The following is a 25,019-nucleotide window of genomic DNA, read 5'->3' on the forward strand; positions in this document are numbered from 1 at the left end:
CTGCAATAGAGGGTGTGCAGGGGCCTTCATGCCCTTGGCCCATCCATTCCCTGAGGGGAGGACCCATTCACTCTGAGGGCTCAGGCACCTGTATGGTGCCAACATCATAGTTATCTAAACAGTAGGGAGAACAAGAGGAAGTCCTCATGCAGAGGAGGTCACCTCTTTAAAGTAAAGAGTCAGGTTGGGGACACCTGCAACACAGGGAGGAGGCCTGGGGGTCTAGGAGCCCCTATCCTGTGTGGGTGGGTGGTGTGCCAGGCAGGACTCAAGTCCAAGGCTCACTCTCTCTCCCCTTAGCTCCTGTGTCTCCATCCCAGTCCTAAGTGAGTGTGGACTCTGAAACAGCAGGGGGCGCCGTGGGCCCACCTCTGAAGGTCTGTGGGGGATCTCAGCTGGGAAACCAGGGCCTAAGCCCAGTGCCCTCTGCTCAGTGCTCACTGGAGACCAGCAGCTGTGACCTCCCAGGCCCCACCCCCAGAGAGGCTCCAGCTGCCCCACCCCCACTCAGCTTTCACCAGCTTTATCCCCAGGGACCCAGGAGGAGGAAACAATTTGCATGAAGGGTCCTCTCTGCCCTCCCAGGAGGGGACAACATAAGAGACTTTGGGTGGGTCTCTCCTTCGTGGTCTCAGAAGCAGAGTGTGGGCACCTCCACCATGGCCTGGACCCCTGTCCTCCTTGCCCTCCTTGCTCACTGCTCAGGTGACTGACTGAGGGAAGCTGGAGTAGTGACTATGGGACACACCTGGGTCACCCTTTTTCTCTCTGACTGAGCACGTACTGTGAGAAATAGCCTCATCTGACATCTCTGTGTCTCCACTTTTCTGTTCCAGGGTCCTGGGCGCAGTCTGGGCTGACACAGGAAGCCTCAGTGTCAGGGTCTGTGGGACAGAAGGTCACCCTCACCTGCACTGGAACCAGCTATAGCATTGCAATTGTTGGTGCAGGCTGGTACCAACAGGTTCCTGGTGCTGCCCCCAAAGCTGTGATGATTGGAAATACTCGGCCCTCAGGGATCCCAGATCGGTTCTCTGGGTCCAAGTCCGGCAACACGGCCTCTCTGACCATCACGGGCCTGCAGCCCGAGGATGAGGCTGATTATTACTGTTCAACATTTGACATAGGTAGCAAGCACACAGAGCTCCAGCCCCATGGGGAACTGAGACAAAAACCTGCCCTGTCCCCATGATCACCCCATTGGTGCCTGTGACCCATAAAGAGGGTGATGTGGCAGACCCTAGGCAGGGGCGTCCCACATTTTGGCATCTCTGTGCAACACTGGAAGAAGTAGAGTTGTCTTGGGCTGCACATTAAATACATTGAGACACCTAACTACAAAGAAAATCTCATAAAAACTTTACTTTTTAAGTAAATTTACAAATTTGTGTTGGACTGCATTGATAGCCATCCTGGCCACATGCAGCCCGCAGGCCAGGGTTGGACACCGCTGCTTAGAACATCTGACTCCGAGGGTCTGACTTTGTCAGCAAAAACCCACCTAAAGAGTTAGTGGCAGCTGATTCTTCTCGTAACTTTGTTAAGATATAACTTGCATGCCATGAGTTTCACTGGTTCATTTGTACAACACAACAACATTTAGCATATTTACAGAGTGGTATTACCATCCCATATTCTAATTTTAGAACATTTTTATTCTCCCTCTGTTTATCATAACTTTGTTAAGATATAACTTGCATGCCATAAGTTTCAGTGGTTCATTTGTACAACACAACAACATTTAGCATATTTACAGAGTGGTATTACCATCCCATATTCTAATTTTAGAACATTTTTATTCTCCCTCAGAGAAAGTCCCCACACATCAGTAATCACCCCTCATCACTCCTCTGTGGTTGCCAAGTCACTGCCGACCCACTTTCTGCATTTATATGTCCGTTCCCTCTCCCGGACACTCATGTAGATGGAAGCAGGAAATAGGTGGTTATCTTGTGTCCTTTAAAATTCTTTTGAACAATGTCCTTGAGGTCCCATGCATGCTGAGCATGGGTCAGTACTCTTTTTTTGGTCAAATATTACCGCAATGTCTAAGCACACCGGTGTTTGTCGCCCATCACCTGCTGATGGGCATGGGGTTGTTTTTATCTTTGGCTGCTGTGCACAGAGCTGCTGGGAACATCTGTGTACACGTTACGATTTGTTTTGTTCTGAGTGGATATGCTTTTGTTTCTCTAGGGGAGACACTTAGAAGTGGAGTGACCGAGACACGTGACAACCTTCTGTTATGATTGCGAGAGGCTGTTGGAGGTCGGTCAGTGCAGCTCGATGGTTGGGTTTTCTACCAACAAGACATCAGGGCCTGATTTCTCCACACCTCCCCAACAACTGCTCACCTGTCTCCTTTATCACCGCCCTTCTAGTCCGGATGAGTGACACCTCACCGCAGGTTGAGAGAACAGCAGCGATGGATCGCCCTCGTGCCTGTCCCACCCAGGAATTAAACCTGCAACCCAGGCATGTGCCCTGACTGGGAATCACAGCACCCACCTTCTTGCTTTGCAGAAAGACACCCAACAAACTGAGCCACATTGGTCATGATTCATACTGAAGTTTTAACTTGTATTCCTCTAGTGACCAATGGCATTTGGGGTCCAAACGGGATAAGAAAATGGTGAAAAATTTACTAAATATGGCCCCACCATGTTCCTCACCCTTCCAAGCACCCTCATGGTTGGTCCACACCAGGGCACCATCATTGGTCTGGGTAGGAACACAGGCTGGCTGTTCTCATCTCATAACCTGCAGCTCAGCTCCCTGACATTGCAGAACTCTTATAACAGGCCACTCTGGGCCCACACGCCCACTCGTGATGTGTGTGACTGACATGCAGGTATTGTGATGACAGACCGAGATTGCCTTCTCTTTCCAGAGGCAGTAAGATAGTAAGGGAATTTTAAGAACCCTCACAGTCACTTGTACACTGTACCTGGGCAACTCTCTTCCACCTGTCCCTCTGGGGGAGAGGGCCAGGCAGAGGCCAGCACCTAAACCGATCTTCCATCTACACACTCCATATGGGGGCTCCTCCTGCTCCCACCACAAAGCGCCTTCTCCCTCGGAAACTTCTGCCCCACTACAGATAATGTGTGCCTGTCAGGGTCCCAGTCACAGAGAGTGACATTGAACTCGGCCTGACTCTGATTCCACCGTGACTCTGCCCTCCAGGACTGAAAGCCATTGTGAGAGCCAAAGTTGGACTCCCCTGCTCTCCCCCATCTTGGCTCTCTATGTCCCTGTCCTTCTGGAACCATCCATCTGTATCTATCACGTCATGTTATGTCCTCGGGCCTCAGGTCAGTTGTTGTCCCAAGTTCTAGACTCTCCCTCATGTTCTCATCTTCCTCCACCAATCAGCCAATGAGAATCATCTCCAGCCTGTAGCCAGGAAAACAGTGTGTGTGCTGTGTGTATTTCTGGGGAAATACAGGTTCAGCAAAGAAGAATTTTAGTGGTTTATGGTAAATACTCAAGGATCTAGGAAAAGTAATTTACTGAGCTGTTACTCAGAACTCAGTCACCACAGTATAAACAGATTATGTATGAAAATCCTCTTCACTATCTCTGTGACTACCTCAGTATGTCACAAAATAATCTTGAGAGAGTTTCTCCCATGACTCTCACACAAGTGGAGCATGAACATGTTTTTAAAATTACATGTAACTCATATTTTATTGAGAGGACCAGTAAGAATATGAACAAATATTTTTAAAAGTATTTTTAAAAATATTTTTAAGAGGTAGTATTTTTATTGCACCAGTATATGGCCAATGATGCAAATTGTGTGTCTGTGTTGGAGATAAAATAATTCCTGTTTTAAAGGGTAATAAAACTAACAGTTTTGCATTTCTCTTCTCCAGTGACCAAAATCTACACATTAACATGATTCCACTTACAGAAACCCTCCAAAGGAGGACGTCAGGATTTTGGACGTGAACTTAGACTTGTCTAAGTTGGTATTTCCTAAAAGAGACTCGGTTCCCCCTCTGCCCACCTTCTCATCCTCTCTCCCCTTCTCTCCCTTCTGACACATGGCTCCGCCCCGCCTTCTTTTCCCAGAGACTCAGCCAGCCAGCAAGCTCAGTGACCTGACCAACCACAACACATCTTCTTGGGTCATGAAGCGCTTGCCCAGCTAGAGTCTCCATTTCTGAATTGTGAGCCATTTTCCTGACAACCACTTTTCCTAGGTCATGCGATCCATCTCTGTCTTCCCCGGCGTATTTCACTGTGGGGATTTCCCTACATCTTCACCTAAAGCCATGAGTCTGTGCCACGCCCATGTCCCTCAGCTCTCATGATGCCTCTGCTCCCTGCTCCCTCATCATCCCTCCAACATGCATCCCCTCGCAGAACCCTGAGGACAGCAGGGACCTCTCTGGTCTCCCTGCACCAGCGTTGAAGGTAGGAAGGGAGGCCCCTCTGCACCTGGGTCTACACTCCCCCTCACACAGCTTCGGCCACATTTTACAGTCATCCTGATTTCCATGTCTTTTTCTCCTCCTACACCAGATCCCAACACTGGAAAATGTTGTTTATTTATATCAGAGACTGGCAGTATAGCAAGTGGTGTCCCCGGGGATGTTTGTGAACTGACAGTGATCACTCTCAGGGCAGTGTCCCCAACATCCTTTCCATCCAAGGTTAATTCTGAGCAGCGAGCAGCAGGGGTGCTGTGGGACCCCAGGGTCAGACAGTGGGTGCCTCCCACTGAGTGAAATCCCAGACTGCCCAGGGCGGAGGCCTTGGGGCCTGAAGTTACTGATGGGGACCCTGTGACTGGGCTGGGCAGAGCCTGCTCCTCACTGGTCTGTGTAAAGTCCCTGCACCTGCTTCTGTCCTAGACCCTCCCAGGGGGCAAACCCTGTCTCACCCACCAGCTCTTCTGTCCAATCAGCTAGGCTGTCACTTGGCTTGTTCTCTGAGTAGAAAGGATTCATCATCATCGGGGGAAACAAATAAGAGTGAACAGCTCCTCCTCTTCCCAGCCAGTGGGGGAGATGAAAGAGGCCTGGACCCCCTCAGACCTCATCTGAGGCCACAGGAAGCTGCCTGCACCATGACCTGGACTCCTCACCTGTTCGTGCTTCTCTCCCACTGAACAGGTATAGCGAGTCTTCAGATGCCCAAGGTCACCCACCAATCCTCCGTCAGCCCTTTAGGCTTAGACCCTTCTGCAGGTTAAATGTTTTTCCTGCCCCAGCACCTGGGAATGTCTGTGTCTGCAGGTTCCCTCTCCCAGGCTGTGCTGACTCAGCCGCCCTCCCTCTCTGCATCTCTGGGAGCATCAGCCAGACTCACCTGCACCCTCAGCAGTGACATCAGTGTTGGTGGCTATACCTTATACTGGTACCAGCAGAAGTCAGGGAGCCCTCCCCGGTATCTGCTGTATTACTATTCAGATTCAAGCAAGCACCAGGGCTCTGGGGTCCCCAGCCGCTTCTCTGGATCCAAGGACACCTCGGCCAATGCAGGGCTCCTGACCATCTCTGGGCTGCAGCCTGAAGATGAGGCTGACTATTACTGTGAGATCTGGCACAGCAGTGCTTCTCACAGTGACTCACACAGATGGGGAAGTGGGACAAAAACCTCAGCCTAACAGAATTTTCTTTCAAGACATTTCAATATTTATAAGTATTTTCTGTGTATGTAAACTATACGTGGGGAACTTCTAGTTTGTGATGGGTCTACTCCCTGTTTCCCATCCCACGTCTAGAGTCTCAGGGACACAGAGGCCAAACTGAACACACAGTGGTCACAGTGACACTGCAGAGCTGCCTGGTGTTCACTGTGGGAACCGGGGCCTGGGGACCTGCCCTTAGCCTCTTGAAATGAGACAACAGAGGCTTTCCTCTGTTTAGTCTTTGTTATGATCTGGGGACATCCTGGCAGGTGCTGTCTCTACAGAATAAACTCTGCAGGGCCAGGGCTCTGAGCAGGGACCTGCCTGTCCCTTTCAGGCCCATCTGCTCAGATCCCCCACGGCACACAGTGTCCCAGGGACGAGGCACTCAGCTGGGAGATGCTGTGTGAGGACACAGTACACAGCTGGCCTGGCCCCCTGGCTGGGTGCCTGGGCCTTTGTGAAGTCAGGAAGAGGAGGGTTTGGGAAAGGAATATTCGAGGCCTGTGCCAAACCCTTCTTTATGGTACATGAGTCAGTGAGGGGATGACCCATAGTTGCTGGAAAAATGCGGAGCCCGTGCAAGGAAAACTGGGTGACTTGGGTTCATTGATGAATGTTCCCTACAGCTGACACCACTCAGGAACATGGGGACTCTGGACTCCTGTGAGTGGGATCCCTGAGAAGGTCCCTGAGGCCACTGGCACTGAAGGGGTCTTCTCCCCTCTCACACCCCACTGGAGCTTTCCTCGTCCAGGGTGCCGGGTGGAATATAGGATATCAGGAGTAAGAACTTTCTGATATTTGCTTATTTCACTTACACTCTGAAGCTCTTGATGAGCTGAATTCTGAGGCTTCCTTTTCCTGCAAAATGAGCAATAGACACATTGGGGGTCATTGTGGAAATGGTGTCCAGGGCTCCCAGGCAGAGTCCCTACCTTGTGAGCTAGGACAGAGGTGATGGCTCCTCAGGGGTTTGGCCCTCTTCTCTGCCTTCTGATAAACACCCCTTGTGTAATTCCTCATTTCCAAGTACTTGAGACATTTTAATTGTGTTTTTATCTTCACCCAAGAACATTGTTCAGGGGTTTAAGAAAGAGGAAGAAAGAGAAAGAAACATGGATGGGAAAGAGAAACTTTGATTGGTTGCCTCCCATTGGCACCAGGAAGGGGAACGGAACCCCCAGCCTTTCCATGACAGGACAGTGTTCCCACCAACTGAGCCACGGCAGCCAGGACCTGTCACCTGAGACACTTCACCTTCCTTGTCATTCTTCTTCCATCACAAACCCCTTGTCCACTTAGCCCATTCCTTCTGCTCCACAGCAGCAGGTGGAGAAAGTGAGTCTTAAAATGTTCTATGATATCAACCCCTACTTGTTCCAACAGAGTGTTGGGTTTTTTTATATTTCTGATTATGAGACAAGTGTCTTCTCATTTTGTTAGATGTGATATTGCCCGATGTCTCATAATTTTATGGTGACACCCTGACCTTTGCTCCTCAAAACCCGCAGTTACACTGAAGAGACCCCATAGAGTCATGGCACTCCAGGACACAGGAGGTCTGCCCTCCCCAGGCTGGGGGTGCAGCCCTGTGAGTATGCAGTCCAAGGCTGGTCCCCAACTGCTACTGGAGAATTTTGCAAGATGCTGTCAGAGGTAGAAACTCCTTCTATACCCACCCATGGGTACTGTGATGGGCCCGGGGACTCACTCAGGAGAAAGGAGTAACTGCTACTGCTAAGGCTTTCCAAGTAAGAGAGCAAGAGTTCTCTTCTCAGGAAGGAAGATGTTCTCAGGATCAAGGTTGGATTTGAAATGAACTAGATCGCTGTGGCCGGAAGGTAAACACACACATCTCATCATTCAGCCTCAGCCACTGCAGGTAAGACTCTCAGGAATAAGGTCACGAGAGTCATGAGGAAGCTGATTGGGAGGAAGATGTCAGCTGCCCAGCACACAGGGAGTCTCAGTCACTGTGTGGTCATTGGTGTGTGTGAGGTGCCAGCATCTGCCCCTTCAAGAAGACCCCCAGGGGACATCAGGGTGACACGGGGGCAGGATAGAAGAGGGGCAGCTGATTTGCATGAAGCAGCTCCTCCTACTAATGGGCCTGGGAGGCATGAAAAGGACCAAGAACACCACCCTCCATCCCATTAGCCTGTGGGGGCCGTGTCCTGTGAGTGTCCCCACAATGGCCTGGACAGTGCTCCTACTTGGGCTTCTCAATTACAGCTCAGGTCAGAGGAAGGGACTGTGTATTTTGGAGGTGGAGGGCAAATCAAAGCGGGATCAGAGGTGCACCCTTTTCACCTAATACCATCCCTGCCTCTCTGCTGTTGGTGTTAGGTGTCGATTCTCAGACTGTGTTGACCCAGGAGACGTCACTGTCAGTGTATCCAGGAGGGATGGTCACACTCACCTGGAGCTCTAACTCTGGGTCAGTCTCCAGTGGTAACTACTCCAGATGGTTCCGGTAGACCTCTGGGAAGGCTCCTCACACTCTCATCTGCCACACAAACACCCAGCCCTCTGGGGTCCCCAATCACTTCTCTAGATCCCTGTCTGTCAACAAAGCCGTTCTCACCATTGTGGGGGCCTGGCCTGAGGATGAGGCTGATTCTTCCTGTGCTCTGTATACGGGTACTAGTGTTGGTACTTACACAGGGATGTGAACCCATGGGAAAAAATGCACCCAATCCTGCACATAATTCAGAAGGGCTGAACCATTAGGGTCAGAAGAAAAGAGAGAGGGTGGAAATGGTTTTCACAAGGTGGGAATTGGCTCCACGGCCCTGGTTTCTATCCAGTGCCTCATCCCCATGTGCCTCCTCCCGTCTCCCAGGGTGTGTCCTTCTCCCCGTGTGACCCCCGAGAAGGCTGGGTTTTCTGTCTCCCCTCTGTCTAGGGTGATGCTGGGGAGGACCTGGACTCCAACATATATTAACCATCGGTGAGTCTCAGATCCCTCTACTCCCTGGAAGACTCTTCTGTTTAAAGGGCAGTAACAGGTTTTCTCTCATTCATTTGACGCTCAGACCACATGCATAGGTTGTTTCCCACTGGACTGGAAGCCTTACCTTTGGGCTGGCCGGGAATGCAGTTCCCCAGACTAGACCCACAGAGGCAGACACCTGTGTTTGCTGCGAGAATTGTCATTCTAACAAGCCCTGCATGAGATTTTTATACATATTAAACTTTGGAAACTACCCCCTCTGATATTTGTCTAAAATGCTTCCTGACAATTTCTGCTTAAAATTCAATCACATTAATGTCTCAGGGCACAATCTCTTTCTAATAGCCATTCAAAAATCGAGGAACAACAATAAAATGATTTAAGATATTAAACTATATTCATTATGACTTGATGTCAAAGTACAGCCAGAATTTGGAAGGAATTTTTTAACTCTATGTTAAGATGCATTTGCTGGCTCACAGGGGTGATCATACCTGAGAACACATCTTATTCAGAACTGGCTCCCAGAACGCTGATACCTGGGCTGACTGCCCCCGTGCGGGGACAGGTCAGAGGCTGCGGGTGTGTCACTGCATGACTCCCCGAGGCTTCCAGCACTGAAACCCGAGGAGGGAAACATGTGATACTATCATTTAGCTGATTTTTTTCTCTTCCTAAATGTCTCATTGGGAAAATTTTATGTTGAATCAATACAAAATATATTTAAAGAAAAAATTCAGTATACATACTATGTTAGGAATATATATAATATGGCTGTCTGTATGCTTGCTTCCTGTAATGTTTATTGCATAGTTGGATTTTTGATTGGCTCTGAACACAGAAAAATGTGCAGTCTTTCTGTGCAGGGACCTCTCACGGAAACTACCTCTTTACTCCACTGCTTGCCTCTGAGTCAACATGCCTGCCTGCCCTGTGTTTCTGCCATCTGAGCTAGCCCTTTAAAGGTTTCCTGGAATTCTAGTCAGAGCATAGGATTGAGGCTTTCCATACCCAATCACTGCAGCTCTGTTCTGACCAGTCAGGGCAGTGCCTTTTGGGCCAGAAAAACCTGCAAGGATTTGGGCACCTTCATTTGCATGATGATAGACCAATCAGAGACCAGGGATTGTAGGCTTCTGTTCAGATGAGCTAGACTCCCTGTGGAGCAGAGACTGCACTTGCCACTGAAGAATGAAGACCCTCTGCATGGCTGAGCTGAAATACCGAAGTGGTCTCCCTGGAGCAGAGTGAAGCCGACCAGTGCAGAGGGGAGTAAACCAGGGCAGCCCGAAGCAGGGAATAGAGGAAAGGAGCAGAGCTGTCTAGTCAGAGTGGCCTGACCCAGCCCCCCTGGGGGCAGAGCTGTTCTGCACCCCACTGTTCCCACAGCTCTGCTGCCTCCCAGTTGGGCTGCTCCACTGCAGCGCTGTTTCCACAGCCACGCTGTGTCGCTGTTGTTGGTCCTAAATAAAGTTTTCCTCTTGAGGACACACCAAACTGGGGATCCTCTTTGGCATCAACTTGGCCCTCAGGAACATAGGTTGATAGGAAAGTAGGGAAGAAGGAAGGAAGAAACATGTGAAGATACTTCATGAAAATCCAGTTCTGTCCCACTAGCCCCATGTTCTAAATTCTTACCATTAGCATTCTCTTCACAAGGTCACCAGGGGGCGCTGTGGATGTTCTCATTGCCCTTAGGCCTGAAACAAACTGCCCTGATTGTAATTATGGGCCCTGATCCATGCTCACTGGCCTGGGTTAGAGGTGACAGCAGGTGCTTCCCCTCAAAAGACAGACTCAGAGCTCACAACCACACCAGCTGTGTCCTGAGAGTGAAGCTCCAACTGGGCAGAGGACCTACAATGGGGGTAAACCATCTCTAGCACCCTGTACCCTATTCCTCCAGGGTCCTCCTGCTGCAGTGATCCAGGCTCTGGGTTGGCCTGTCCCATATCCACTCTGCTCTCGGTTCCCCTCATGTGTGAGCCCACTCCCCAGCAGTCCTCAGGCTCTCCTGGGTCAGGACTCATGTGTGCCTAAATTCGTGAGGGTCACACCAGGACTTTGCCTGCATCGTGACTTGTAAGGATGACTCTTGTTCCCTATACCAATGACTCCTAAGTGTTGAAAATACAGGTGCCAAGGAGACAGGTAAAAGCTAGATATTGGAACTTGAAAGAGGAGTGGTTTGCCTGGGGACCAGCAGAGGGTGCCAGGAGACCCTCCCTGCAAACAGGAGCTCCTGTCTAGGCAGCCCTCCAGGGACAGGAGCCCTCAGCCCTGGGCACTTTGATTCCTGTGAGGCCAAGTAAGGGCCTGTCCTCTCTGGGCCTGGCTCAGTTCTTTGCACGTGGCCCTCCATGTGGTCCCAAAACTACTTGCTCCTAGCCTTACCCAGGGGGAAACCAATTTGTCAGGCTGGCCTCCCCAAGTAAGAGTTCCAGACCCGGTGGGTGAACTTGGGAAAAAGGCTCAGGATGAGGACTCATTTGCATGAGCAGTCCCTCCTCCATGCAGCCAGCTGGGAGGGGATAAGAGAGGCCTGGGCAGCCCAGCCCCAGCTGTGTGGACTGAGGAGGAGCCTGCTCACCATGGCCTGGGCCCCCCTGCTCCTCGTGCTGCTCTGTCACTGCACAGGTAGGGACTGGCCCCAGAGACCCACAGCACCTGCACCCTGACCTTCTGTTCACTCCACGTGTCTGTGTGTCTGCAGGTTCCCTCTCCCAGCCTGTGCTGACTCAGCCGCCCTCCCTCTCTGCATCTCCTGGAGCCACAGCCAGACTCACCTGCACCCTCAGCAGTGGCTTTGTTGTTGGCGGCTCCTACATAAGCTGGTTCCAGCAGAAGCCAGGGAGCCCTCCCCGGTATGTCTTGGAGTATAAATCAGACTCAGAGAAGTACCAGGGCTCCGGGTTCCCCAACCGCTTCTCTGGATCTAAAGACGCCTCGGCCAATGCAGGGCTCCTGACCATCTCTGGGCTGCAGCCTGAGGATGAAGCCGACTATTACTGTGCTACATGGCACAGCAACAGTAATACTTACACGGTGCTCCAGGGTCACGGGGAAGTGAGACGAAAACCCTCACTGTGCACTTTCTGAATGTGGCTGTCACTGCTTATCTGCCTGGGACCAAGTCTAACTCAATTGGCATTTGTTGTCCCTTCTTCAGTGAGCAACTCTTTTCCTAGTACCCGTGGATGTGCGGTTTTTACTTATTGTTTGTAGTTAAAAATGTTTTTTCTCTCTCGTTAATCTTTTCAACCTGCTCATGTCTACACAGGCCTAAATCAGGACTCCGGGTTTCGCAACCCCCCAGGGTCAGGATAGACAAGGAAGGAAGGGGTTGAACCCACCTGTGCTCACCAAGTTCTAGGCCTGGAACCGAGGCGTGGGTGGGGTGAGGGCCTCAGGTGGGTCATTGGTGGGTAGGTGGGCCCATCAGGCCCCAGGCCCATCTCCCAGGAAACTGCTGCAAGAGTGAGTTAGTTCTACCTGCCTGAGCCATTGTGGCCTGTTTCTGGGACCTGTTCTCTCCTCTTGGGGCTCAGGGGAAGCAGGTTTCTCTGGCTCCCAACATGCTGAGCCACCAGAACCTCCTCTACATTGAAATATGATTGTGTGACCTCTCTGTGCCCACCAGGGTATCAGCAAAAGGCTCCTCATGCCCTGACCAACTGGCTCAGTTGGTTGGAGCATCATCCGGTGCACCAGAGAGCTTGCAGGTCTGATTCTAGCTCAGGGCACATATTAGGTTTGCAGTTTTGATTTTATGAGAGAAAATAAATCAAACATTTCATCTTCACATCAGTGTCTCTCTCTGTCTCTCTCTCTCCCGCGCCCTTCCTCTGTCTGTCAAATCAATAAACACACTCAGGTCAGGATTTCAATAAAGGAGACCCCTCAGCACTAAGGCAGGATCTGTAATCTCCACCTTTCTCTTCATACCATCCTGAGAAGGGTCATGCCCAGTTATCTGTGAGGCTGGAGACATGCCGAGTTTGGGGACATTTAGCTGGAGAAGATGCACCCAATAAAATATTTGAATGAGGACCAGAGATGTGTGGGATAGTTATGTCCTAAAGCCATGGCTCAAGAAGCCACTCTTCCTGTCTGGGGACAATCTTGTCCTGGCCTGGAGTCTTCCTGTCTTCACCCTTCTTTCTGCACAGGTGAGCAGCTCAGGGGTTCCTGGACATGGCCCCTCAGGAGCACATCCCTTTTCCTCTTTCCCATCCCCTGGTACAGGTATGGCTATTTGTGCGGCTTCAGATCCTACTTGTATGAAACAACTCTTTGTAGGTGGCTCAAATGTATCTCTCAGTGCATCCTGACCTGAACCCCCTGGGAATGCCTTCTAGGCCTCCCCCAGGGATCTCACTCTGCAGAGTCTCCAGGTGCCAAAGACACAGATTGGAGTCCCCGCCCTGTGTCTCCCCAGGGCTGCTGCTGACTCTCCTCTATCACGTGACCTTGCACTACCTCTCACCCACATCATTTATTACTGAGAGAGCCTCTCTGGGCATGGGGGGCGCAGTGCTTCTCCAGGAGCGGGACCCCACATCCATCCAGCTGCCCCTGGCTGTGACCACATCTGCTACTCACAAGGCTCAGGAGGCTGGAGAAGGACTATGGAAATGCCACGCCCACTGTAGTAAATGTTTCCAATAAAGCCTGATGGGGGAACACCACAGGACATTGGGGTGTTTGCATTTGTAGGTGGAGCCAAATGAGGATAATACCCTCCGGATTCTGAGTTCAGGTGCTTGAACCAGCTGATATTTACTTGCTTGTCTTAGAGACACTGTATTGGCAGCAAGTGACACGGATCGTGTGGTGATGAGCTTGTGTCCAGTATCACATGATTCCTGCACCCTTAGTAATGCTGGGAGACACAGGATGGAGAAGAGATTTGAGCTCTTTACTGCTCTGAATGATTAGAAACACCTTTTGGGTTTTAAATTTATAAAGACAGTGTCAGACCCCCCTGTGCCAGCCTCAGTTCTCCCAGCTGGAGCAGTGACCACCTCAGGGGATCCCTGGGGAGTGTGGCGGTGAAGCAGCTGTAGCAGATCTTGACCAAAAGCCCCAACACCACCCTCAGAGTGGCTTTTAACTGGTCATCACTCTGTGTTACATACACACTTTGAAAGGTAGTCAATACTTTAAGAAATGTGACCCCATCACAGGCACCAATAGGCAAAGCCCAAGGAAGAAGAGAGTCTTAGAAGATGGACAGGGTGCGTTTCAAGGAGTCACAACCCCTTGTCAGAGGATCCACAGCCCCTCACACGGGCACTCTGAGCCTCTATGAACCAGTTGTCTGTCTGCACATTTAGAATGTGACTTCTTTCCTTTCAAGCTTTAACCTTCTCCCTCAGGTGAAGAGAGGTATTCCATTTTAAAAACTTGACATTGTAGTGAAATGTAAGATTCCAGAAACTCAAGGTTTTGGAAAGATCCCACAGGCACATCCTGGAAAAAACAGAACAATCTCTCCTGTTTACTGTGTGATCAACTATCCCAGGGCCCGTAATCAGTGAGGTCCAGAGTGATGAGGAAAACAGTCCAAATCATGGATCTCCATTTTTGGGGGTGGGTCACAGGACCTGGAGAGATTGTAATGAGGATCCTGCAGGGGGCGCTGTGGGGCTGTCTTAAGGAGAAGAGGGGTCTGAATTCTTCAATTTGGGAAAAATACTAGGATGCTCCAGGGATGTGATAAAAATAAATTTTTACCTGAAGGACTTTTAAATCTCTTCTGAATTACAACCCAAACCAAAAATATGCCAATTGTGTACTTAAAGTCCTGTATCTGCTTCTTCCTGGCCACAGAAGATTTGCTATGAGAGAAAACTGAAGAGAAACACCAGCACCGATGTGAGATGGTGCCTGTGTGGTTGGGGGTTTAAGGTGGGTGGGGTATTGGGACCAAAACACACAATCAATAGGACTGGTGACCGATATTTGATTTTCAAAATAATTAGGAGTGAGAAGGATATAAGAGTGAGGAGCAAAATGTTGTAATAACAGGTGAGATGGCTAACAAGGAGGTATTACCTATGCAAACACAAGGGGAAAGTTGCTTTGGGCCACGCATTGGGTTAGTGGAGTGAGCAAGGGCACCACGAGGAGCTCCTTAGGAAGCGGCAGGAGAGCTGAACAGGAAGGAGAGGCCAGACTGCTGGGATGACTGCTGCTGAGAAGGAAAAGCATAGTCACAGAGGGACCATCAGTGGGGAGTGACGTGCACACATTGGTGTCTGCTCACTCCATGTCCAGCTGAAGTGAGAACACAGAGAGCAGGGCAGGGAGACAGGGGAGGGTCAGTCTGTCCTATCCCAGAGAAGAAGAGAGTGGCCAGATCTGGGTGAGTGTAGTGGAGATGAAGACAGTAGAGAAGATTCCAGATGGTTTCCTTGGGAAAACGCTGTCCTAGGGCCTTCTTGGAAGGTCAGTGTGGGGGGTACAGATGGGTCTAGGTCGGCTCCATGTTCCTGGTTGGATGAGCATGGTCATATGCAAGAGGGGCGAACATGTGTGAACCATGGGTTAAGGACAGCAAATATTTGTGTTTTGTTTCTATTCACAGACTTATTTTTTAAATTAAAATGAGTTACTGAGCCACAAATAAACATCACCACGCTCCAGACAACTAGTGCTATGATAAGCCAACAAGAAACTGTCAGGGCCACAGGCACCCTCTGGTTTCCGTGTGGTCCCTGTGCGATGCGGGGAGGGGGGGTTTCTGTGACTTATTCAGAGGGAAGCATTGAGGCTTCACAGGAGTACAACACGCACCTGTGAAGTTAGTCAGTGAGAGTGGACAAGACAGGATGGAAAAATGTATAGAGGTTTATATATTGAACTATATATCTTCGTATTAATAGCATTGTTACCACAGACATTGATTAGTTACAGACACTGGGGAAACTGTGTCTGTGTCCACTGTGCTGATATTCTGCACGTGAGTGCACTGTGATCAGTGAGGGAGGCTTCAACTGGACCCCTGGGGACATCAGTGTCAGCATACTGAATGTTCCTGTAGCACCTTCAACACTTCTGCACATCCCCAGAGATGCAATCCCATCTGGATGCAGGCCTCCTGTGGTGGCAGAGACCTGTTTACCCTGGTGGGCCATTCAGGGACTGTGGGGACCTGGCTGTGTCCTAGGAGGGAAGTGCTGTGACCATCTCATGAGGATGCTTTCGGGGGGGGAGCAAGAAGGAACCAGATCTCAATTCTGAATGATTCTGGTCTCATCCTGGAGACGACTCCTGTGCCTGGTTATTGGTGGACCCAGAATTCATTGTAGGTGACAATGGGACCATTGAAGAGGTTTATGGTACTGGGGATACATAGCGGGAATCAAGTATGAGGAGAGGGAGAGGAGCTGGTCACCCCAGGCCCTAAAATAGAGGGTGTGTACGGGTCTCATGCCCTTGGCCCATCTGTTCTCTGAGTGCAGGACACAAACAATTCAGGACTCAGGCACCTGTATGGTCCCACCAACATAATTACCTAAGTGGTAAGAGGAGCAGGAGGAAGACCTCATGAAGAGAAGGTCACATCTTTAGAAAAAGGAGAGAGGCTTGGGACACCTGCAGCACAGTGAGGAGCCTGGGGGACGAGGAGCCCCTGCCCAGTGTGGGTGCCTGGGGTGCCAGTCAGGGCTGAACTCCAAGCCTCACTCTCTCTCCTAAGCTCCTGCCTCTGCATCCCAGACCTGAGCTTGGGCTCTGAAACAGCAGGGGGCGCTGTGGGCCCACCCCTGACAAACTGTGGGGGATCTCAGGGGGGAAACCAGGGCCTGAGCCCAGTGCCCTCTGCTCTATGCTCACTGGGGATCAGCAGCTGTGACCTCTCAGGCACTGCTCCTCTCCGCAGAGGATCCTACAGACCCACCCCCACCCAGCTTTCACCAGCTTTATCCCCAGGGACCCAGGAGGAGGAAACAATTTGCATGAAGGGTCCTCTCTGCCCTCCCCCAAGGGGAAAACATAAGAGAGACTTTGTGCCTTTCTCTCCCTCATGGTCTCAGAAGCAGAGTGTGGGCACCTCCACCATGGCCTGGACCCCTGTCCTCCTCACCCTCCTTGCTCACTGCTCAGGTGACTGGCTGAGGGAAGCCAGAGTACTGACTATGGGACACACCTGGGTCACCCTTTTTCTCTCTAACTGAGAACACGCTGTGAGAAATAGCTTCACCTCACATCTCATGTTTCCCCACTTTTCTGTTCCAGGGTCCTGGGCGCAGTCTGGGCTGACTCAGGAAGCCTCGGTGTCAGGGTCTGTGGGACAGAAGGTCACCCTCACCTGCACTGGAACAGGCAACAGTGTTGGAAGCTATAGTGCAGGCTGGTACCAACAGGTTCCTGGTGCTGCCCCCAAAGCTGTGATGATTGGAAGTACTCGGCCCTCAGGGATCCCAGATCGGTTCTCTGGCTCCAAGTCCGGCAACACAGCCTCTCTGACCATCACGGGTCTGCAACCCGAGGACGAGGCTGATTATTACTGTTCAACGTGGGACAACAGTATTAGCAATGACACAGTGCTCCAGCCCCATGGGGAACTGAGACAAAAACCTGCCCTGTTCTCATGATCACCCCCTGGGTGCCTGTGACCCATAAAGAGGGTGATGTGGCAGAACATAGAGCTTCTGACCTCGAGGATCATACTTTGTGAGCATAGGCCCCTTTTTAATAGTAACAGGTAACTCCTCCCACATGTTTTCTCATGAGCTTATTGTTACAGAGCTCCCACGCCACACATTTCGCTGATAATGTCTACAGTGCAGTAGTGTTTTCCTACTTACTGAGAACTGAATGGGCAGCATGAGGCCAACCCTCTCCTGTGAGCAGCAGGAGACAGGAAGGGAATGTGGAATCGGCCTGTGATGAGCACCTCAGCCTGAGGAATCCTGGGAGCCACGGCAGCACTCAGCTCTGAATCACCCTCTTGCCTCTCATTTAACTCTCCCCACTTCCTAGAGCTGTTGTTGAAGCCTGATGTCCGGGTACAGATAGACGTGCAGCCACACCTCAGGGGCAAATTTGCATGAATTGGCCTATGCATCTCAGGGACACGGGATATCAGACACTTGGAGACGGGAGAATCTCAGGTCCAACAAGGAGGCCTGAGCAGGCAGAGCCCTGGGGCTTCCTCATCTGACCCAATTCCCTCTGCTCCTCACCCTCCTCACTCCCTGGACAAGGGCTTTCAATGGAGAGAAATGAAGGATGGCCATGGGAGATATTGTCTCTGCTCTTTTCATTTGTCATTTGGACACAGGAAGTGGGTTGTGCATTCAATCTACCGCCCTCTGTCCACAGTTCCAGCATCCAGGGTTGGATAGTGCTAACCCTGCCATTATGCACATTGTCCAGATCTCAGTGTGTCTCTGCACATGAGTGTGTCTGTGTGTAAAATGAGTGAGTAGTGATCTTCTCTAATAATAAGTCTGGGTCAGAAGGTACAGTGACACAGTTCTCCCAAATACGCACACAGCTATTCCAAGGGCTTAAAGAGAGGCTCAGAGTCTGTCTCATTTACTGATGACAGAGAACCCAGGGACCTGACCTAACCAAAGACTATGATGTTTCAGAGTTGTAGGACATCATCATTGATGAGCATAGACACAGAAATTTCTCCACATACTAGTAGAATGGGTGTTATATAAACAAAGATTTATCTTGATTCCAGGGTCTGACTTTGTGAGCAAAAACCCACCCAAAGTGTTAGTGGCAGCTGATTCTTCTCATATTCTTTATCATAACTCTATTAAGATATTATTTACATGGCATGTTTCACTGGTTCATTTGTACAACACAACATCATTTAGCATATTCCCTTCCCCGAGGCAGTAAGAAGGTAAAGGAATTTTAAGAACCCTCCCAGACAGTCACTTGCACACTGTCCCTGGGCACCTCTCTTCCTCCTGCCCCTCTGGGGGAGAGGGCCAGACAGAGGCCAGCACCCAAGACAACATTCTGTCTGCACTCTCCATATGGGGGCTCCTCCTGCTCCCACCACAAAGCAACTCCTCCCTCCGACACTTCTGGGTCATTGCAGACAATGTCTGCCTGTCAATGTCCAGTCACAGAGAGTGACATTGAACTTGGCCTGACACTGAAATCACTGTGGCTCTGCCCCTCAAGACTTAAAGTCCACTGTGAGAGCCATAGTTGGACTCTCCTGGTTTCCCCCATCTTGGCTCTCTATGTCCCTGTCCTTCTGGAACCATCGTTCTGTACCTATCCTGTGATGTTCTGTCCTCGGGCCTCAGGTCAGTCATTGTCCCAAGTTCTAGACTCACTTATGTTCTCATCTTCCTCCACCAGTCAGCCAATGGGAATCATCTCCAGCCTGTTGTCAGAAAAGAAGTGTGTGTGCCGGGTGTATTTCTGGGGAAATACCAGTTCAGCAAAGAATTTTAATGGTTTTTGCTAAATACTCAAGGATCTAGGAAAAGTAATTTACTGTGAGCTGTTGTTACTCAGAACTCAGTCACCACAGTGTAAACAGATTCTGTATGAAAATCCACTTCACTATCTCTGTGACTACCTCAGCATGTCACAAAATAATCTTGAGAAAGTTTCACCCATGAGTGTCATACAAATGGAGCATGAACGTGTTTTGTAAATTACGTGTAACTCACATTTTACTTAGAGGACCAGTAGGACTGTGAACTGTTTTTAAAACTATTTTTAAAGCATAGTATATTTATTGCACCAATATGTGGCCAATGATGCAAATTGTGTGTGTGTTGCAGATACAATAATTCCTATTTTAAAGGGTAATAAAAGTAACAGTTTTGCATATCTCTTCTCCAGTGACCAAAACCTACACATTAACATGATTCCACTTTCAGAAAACATCCAAAGGAGGACGTCGAGATTTCAGACGTGAAGTTGGACTTGCCATCTGGTATTTCCTAAAGGGGACTCAGTTCTCCCGCTGCCCACCTTCTCCTCCTCTCTCCCTTTCTCTCCCTTCTGACACATGGCTCCGCCCCAGCTTCTTTTCCCAGAGACTCAGCCAGCCAGCCAGCTCAGTGACCTGACCAACCACAACACATCTTCTTGGGTCATGAAGCGCTTGCCCAGCTACAATCTCCATTTCTGAATTGTGAGCCATTTTCCTGACTGTCCACTTTTCCTGGGTCATGTGATCCATCTCTGTCTTCCTGGTGTATTTCACTGTGGGGGTTTCTCCACATCTTCACCTAAAGCCATGGAGTCTGTGCCACACCCATGCCCTCGGCTCTCATGATGCCTCTGCTCCCTGTTCCCTCATCATCCCTCCAACATCCATCCCCTCACAGAACCCTGAGGACAGCAGGGACCTCTCTGGTCTCCCTGCACCAGCGTTGAAGGTGAGGGAGGGAGGCCCCTCCGCACCTGCAGTCTGCGCTCTCCCCTCCCACAGCTCCGGCCACACTGTACAGTCGTCCTGATTTCCACGTCTCTGTCTCCTTATACACCAAAACTCTACACTGGAAAATGTTGTTTATTTATATCAGAGACTGGCAGTATAACAAATGGTATGCCCGGGGATGTTTGTGAACTGACAGTGACCAGTGTCAGGGCAGTGTCCCCAACATCATTTCCATCCACAGATGAATTCTAAGCAGTGAGCAGCAGGGGTGCTGTTGGACCCCAAGGACAGACAGGGGGTGCCTCCCACTGAGTGAACTCCCAGACTGCCCAAGACTGGGACCCTGGGGCCTGTGGTTGCTGATGGGGACCCTGTGACTGGGCTGGGCAGAGCCTGCTGCTCACTGGTCTGTGTAAGGTCCCTGCACCTGCTTCTGTCCTGGACCCTCCCAAGGGGGCAAACAGTCTCAACCACCAGGTCCCTGTCCAATCAGCTAGGCTGTCACTTGGCTGGTTCCCTGGGTAGAAAGGATTCATCATCATCGGGGAAAACAAATAAGAGTGAACAGCTCCTCCTCTTCCCAGCCAATGGGGGAGATAAAAGAGGCCCAGCCCACCTCCAACCTCATCTGGGGCCCCAGGAATCTGCCTGCACCATGGCCTGGACCCCTCTCCTGCTCGTTCTTCTCTCCCACTGCACAGGTACGGCGAGTCTTCAGATGCCCAGGGTCACCCAACAATCTTCTGTCAGTGCTTGTGGTTTAGATCCTTCTGCAGCTTAAATGTTTTTCCTGCCCCAGCACCTATGAATGTCTGTTTCTTCAGGTTCCCTCTCCCAGGCTGTGCTGACTCAGCCACCCTCCCTCTCTGCATCTCTGGGAGCCACAGCCAGACTCACCTGCACCTTCAGCAGTGGCTTCAGTGTTGGCAGCTATACCATGTACTGGTACCAGCAGAAGCCAGGGAGCCCTCCCCATTATCTGCTGTATTACTATTCAGACTCAAGCAAGCACCAGGGTTCCGGAGTCCCCAGCCGCTTCTCTGGATCCAAAGACACCTCAGCCAATGCAGGGCTCCTGCTCATCTCTGGGCTGCAGCCTGAGGACGAGGCCGACTATTACTGTGCGATCTGGCACAGTGATGCTCACCACAGTGACTCACACAGATGGGGAAGTGGGACAAAAACCTCAGCCTAACACAGTTTTCTTTCAAGGACAGTGGAACATTTTATAATAATTTCTGCGTATGTAAACTGTACTCAGGGGACCTTCTGGTTTGTGATGGGTCTACTCCCAGTTTTCCATCCCACATCTAGCCTCTCAGGGACACAGAGGCCAAACTGAACACACAGTGGTCATGGTGACACTGCAGAGCTGCCTGGTGTTCACTGTGGGAACCGGGGCCTGGGGACCTGCCCTTGGCCTCTTGAAATGAAACAACACAGGCTTTTCTCTACTTAGTCTTTGTTATGATCTGGGGACATCCTGGCAGGTGATAGTCTCCACAGAACAGACTCTGCAGGGCCAGGGCTCTGAGCATGGGCCCGCCTGACCCTTTCAAGCCCATCTGCTCAGAGCCCCCACGGCACACAGTGTCCCAGGGTTGAGGCCCTAAACTGTGAGATGCTGTGTGAGGATCCAGGACACAGCTGGCCTCTACCCCTGGCTGGGTACCTGGGCCTTTGGTTGTGAAGTCAGGGGGAAGAGGGTTTCGGAAAGAAAAATTCTAGGCCTGGGCCAAACCCTTCTTTATGGGACATGATCAGTGAGGGGGCTGACCCACTGTTGCTAGAAAAATGCGGAGCCTGCCCAAGGAAATCTGGGTGACTTTGGTCCATGGATGAATTTCCTTATGGCTGACACCACTCAGGAGCACAGAGGACTCCTGCCAGTGGGATCCCTGAGCAGCTTCCCTGAGCCCCCTGGCACTGACTCGGCTCTCCTCTCCTCTCAGACCCGACTGGAGCTTTCCTCGTCCAGGGTGCAGGGTGGGTTATGGGATATCAGGAGCAAGAAGGTTCCTGATATGAGGTGATGTTTCCTCAGGCGCCATCCCTCATGCCTGCCTTCTGGTGCATGCACACAGCCTCCTGGACCGGCTCTGGGCTATAGCCTGATGAGGAGACTGATGCTCACTGTCACGTAGCTCAGGACAATGCCCTGCCACCCAAGGGCTGCAGTTCCACAGAGAAGTGAGGTAAAACCTGCTGTCCACTCTGTATCCTGTCTCATCAGAGCTCTATCCCTGACTGTCCTACCCCAGCCGAGGTTTTGGCTTGTCCTGACATGAGTACTGTGAAACCAGGGGACCCTGATATTGTCACCTTTGTCTATTGTTGGTGCTCAATGAATGTCTCCTTCCTTAATGGGACCCAACGCAAACAGAATCACTCTGTGCCCAATTACACAGAACCCCTTCGAGCTGCCAGGACTGGGACAAGGAAGCAGAAGTGCAGCCTGTGGGACCTGGGAGACTGCGGGCTGCCCACCAACCTCTGGCACGTCCCCTGTTCCTGGGTCAGGCCGTTCTGCTCTTCCCTGAACTCTGACACTGTGAGGAAGCTGCGTTTCTCTCTGGTTCCCGAGATTCCACCCTGGAGGAGCTCCTGATCTCCAGCTACACGGAGATCCCTCCGTGAAGGCAGGTTTTCAGACCCATCCTTGTTCGCTTTCTCCAATTTTACCTTAAACATTTAATGTTCTCCTTTCTCTATTCCTTTTTGAGGTAATACTGGTTAAATATCCATTCTTTTGGGTCTACACCCTATAAAGTGAATGCTGACTCAATGCAAGTTGTTCTTAGCAAAGAAACTTAATCAGTCCCAAGGCAAACTGGGTAACAGGTGAGAGGGTTTCTTACAATAGATACAAAGGAATAACTTCCGAAAAACAGTGAAAGCTCCCTTTATAGTAATATTTTATGTTGATTCTTATATTGAAGAAGTTACAAGGTAGAGTATAATATACACATAAAAATTAGAGTATCCAAACAAACTCCGTGTTGTCATGATAACATTCAAGGGCACAGGAGCACCCACACCTGTAACCAGGAACACAGAACACCTGCCCCTGGTACTGTGAGGTCAAGGGAAAGACAGACATGAAAACCCAAGACACAGGTGAGGGGGACGTCGGCAGCTACCTGAGACATGACAACCACACCAACCAAATGCATCCTCCTATAAGGGGGCCAGAGTGGAATGCTTACCAGGTGTGGACCACCTGGATTCTCTGGGGAACCTTAAGCCTTAAACGTGTTTCAAGGTGGGTATGTCCCTGGGAAGAACCCAGAGAAAGTCAAATATCCCAAAATATCTGGGAACTCAGCATGTCACTCAGAGGTCTGCAAGTCATTAGTGACCAGCATAAATTAGTGGCCCAGTGCCAACATCACAGGGAGGACCTGCACATTCTACTGCCCTGGGTGGTGACATCTGAAACAGCCATCTGCAAAAGGCAGAAAGCCTCTCTAGGACAGCTGAGCAGTAGGAAATGTGCTTGGAGGGTTAGGAATGGTGACCAGCAGAGGGCGCCTGTGCATCGGTTCTGGGAGCTCAGGGTTCTGGACAGCAGGCTAGGAGAACACTGGACTGGCTTTTGCCCACTGGGGCAGGCAGTGTGCCCACTGAAGTGTGACTGTCCTGCACCTGGGACCCCAGAGCCATAAGAGTACTCAGCTGTGACTCACACACTAGCCTCATGTTTCACCCACCGGCCTTCACATGCTCATTGTCCCCACCTCATTCACAGGCAAAGACAGATGCACAATCGCAAAACAAAAATAAACTTTCTTGAAAAACTTTGACCTCCAATGCTGCCTAGATACAGGATGGAAGACAGCTGGGCAGGGACTGTCTCAGTCCAAAGCTCTGGGGCGGCTCCACCACGGCCCGGACTCCCTCTTTACCTTTTCAGTCAGTGAACCAAGCCTTCGCTTCAGGGGACAGGGGCATATTAATAGGGGAAAAGGACCTTTGCTACTAGTATCTGGGCACAGGTGGTTTTCATCCATTCTTTCTGCCACCTTCCAACCCTTCTCCCAGGGCCCCTGGGCAGATGCCTCTGGCTTTGCCATCCACAATGTCTAGGACTTTGTTTAAAAATAATCATATAATAATATAGAGGGCAGGTCGCCTCAACATATTTTCTCATCTTACTATTCAAAGTACGCCATCCTGACAGGAAATGTCATTTATGATCACAGCTGATTGTTGCACAAGCGATTCCTCACATGAGCAAGAAGGATCTATGTTATATCAGCAAAACCCACTTTGTCTCCCTGGTTACATTCGGACTGAGATGAGGGTATGAGTCCACTCTCTGGGGGATGTTGGACCTGGAAATTGTGGGAGAACAGCTGTGAAGGGGCCAGCATGTTCTCTCAGAGAGGAAAGCTCCCCCAGCACCTACAGGGGGAGCTTCTCTGTCTCCTTGTTGTATGACAGAAGCTCCTGGTATAACTGGAAAAGACACCGTCATTCAGGCTTCCTGTCACTACCTAATCCAATAAGCAATGACAGTGATTGAATCTTTTATAGGCGCTTTATTCAGATGGCCGGCGATCCAGAAGATGGCGGGTTCATACCCTAACAAACCATCTTGCCCTTTCTTTCTTGGCCAGATCTTTTATAAGGCGTTGGGGGAGGGCAAACAGGAGTTAGTGAGAGTCTTCGAAATTCCAAGGGGAGGGGTAGTCGCCTGGTAGGGGTGTCTCCAGGTGGTATCTTTAGCCAGCACTCCAGAAGGTTAGTTTTTTCCCTCAGGCGCCAGATGGGCCTTATCTGTAGTTTCTGAAACAAAAAGCTTAACATACACATTACTTGCTAGATTTATGGCTATTTACCTTAAGCTAAATTTTCCCAAGTCTTAACCCCTATCACTGGGGAACCCCTGGTGTGTCTCTATCCAGTCTAACCATCCTCCTCACTCCATAGAAATCGATGGGCTTCTAATTCCCACATCCATTTGCCTCATGGGACACACTAACTGACTCGTGGTGCCTGGAAAATGCCTGAAGACATCTGTATGGGTGACACGTTTCAGGGATCCT

General features: G+C 50.5%; 1 gene segment (V, D, J or C); it reads left to right on the forward strand.

Annotated features, from left to right (window-relative positions):
* LOC114509509 overlaps positions 1–25,019 on the forward strand; it is a 47,742-nt gene that overhangs the window by 16,877 nt on the left and 5,846 nt on the right. Inside the window, 1 exon segment of the V gene segment in view lies at positions 20,796–21,107. Within this exon segment, the coding sequence occupies positions 20,796–21,107 (312 nt within the window).

The sequence above is a fragment of the Phyllostomus discolor genome, chromosome 13 (genome assembly GCF_004126475.2).
Source record: "Phyllostomus discolor isolate MPI-MPIP mPhyDis1 chromosome 13, mPhyDis1.pri.v3, whole genome shotgun sequence".
Classification (NCBI taxonomy): domain Eukaryota; kingdom Metazoa; phylum Chordata; class Mammalia; order Chiroptera; family Phyllostomidae; genus Phyllostomus; species Phyllostomus discolor.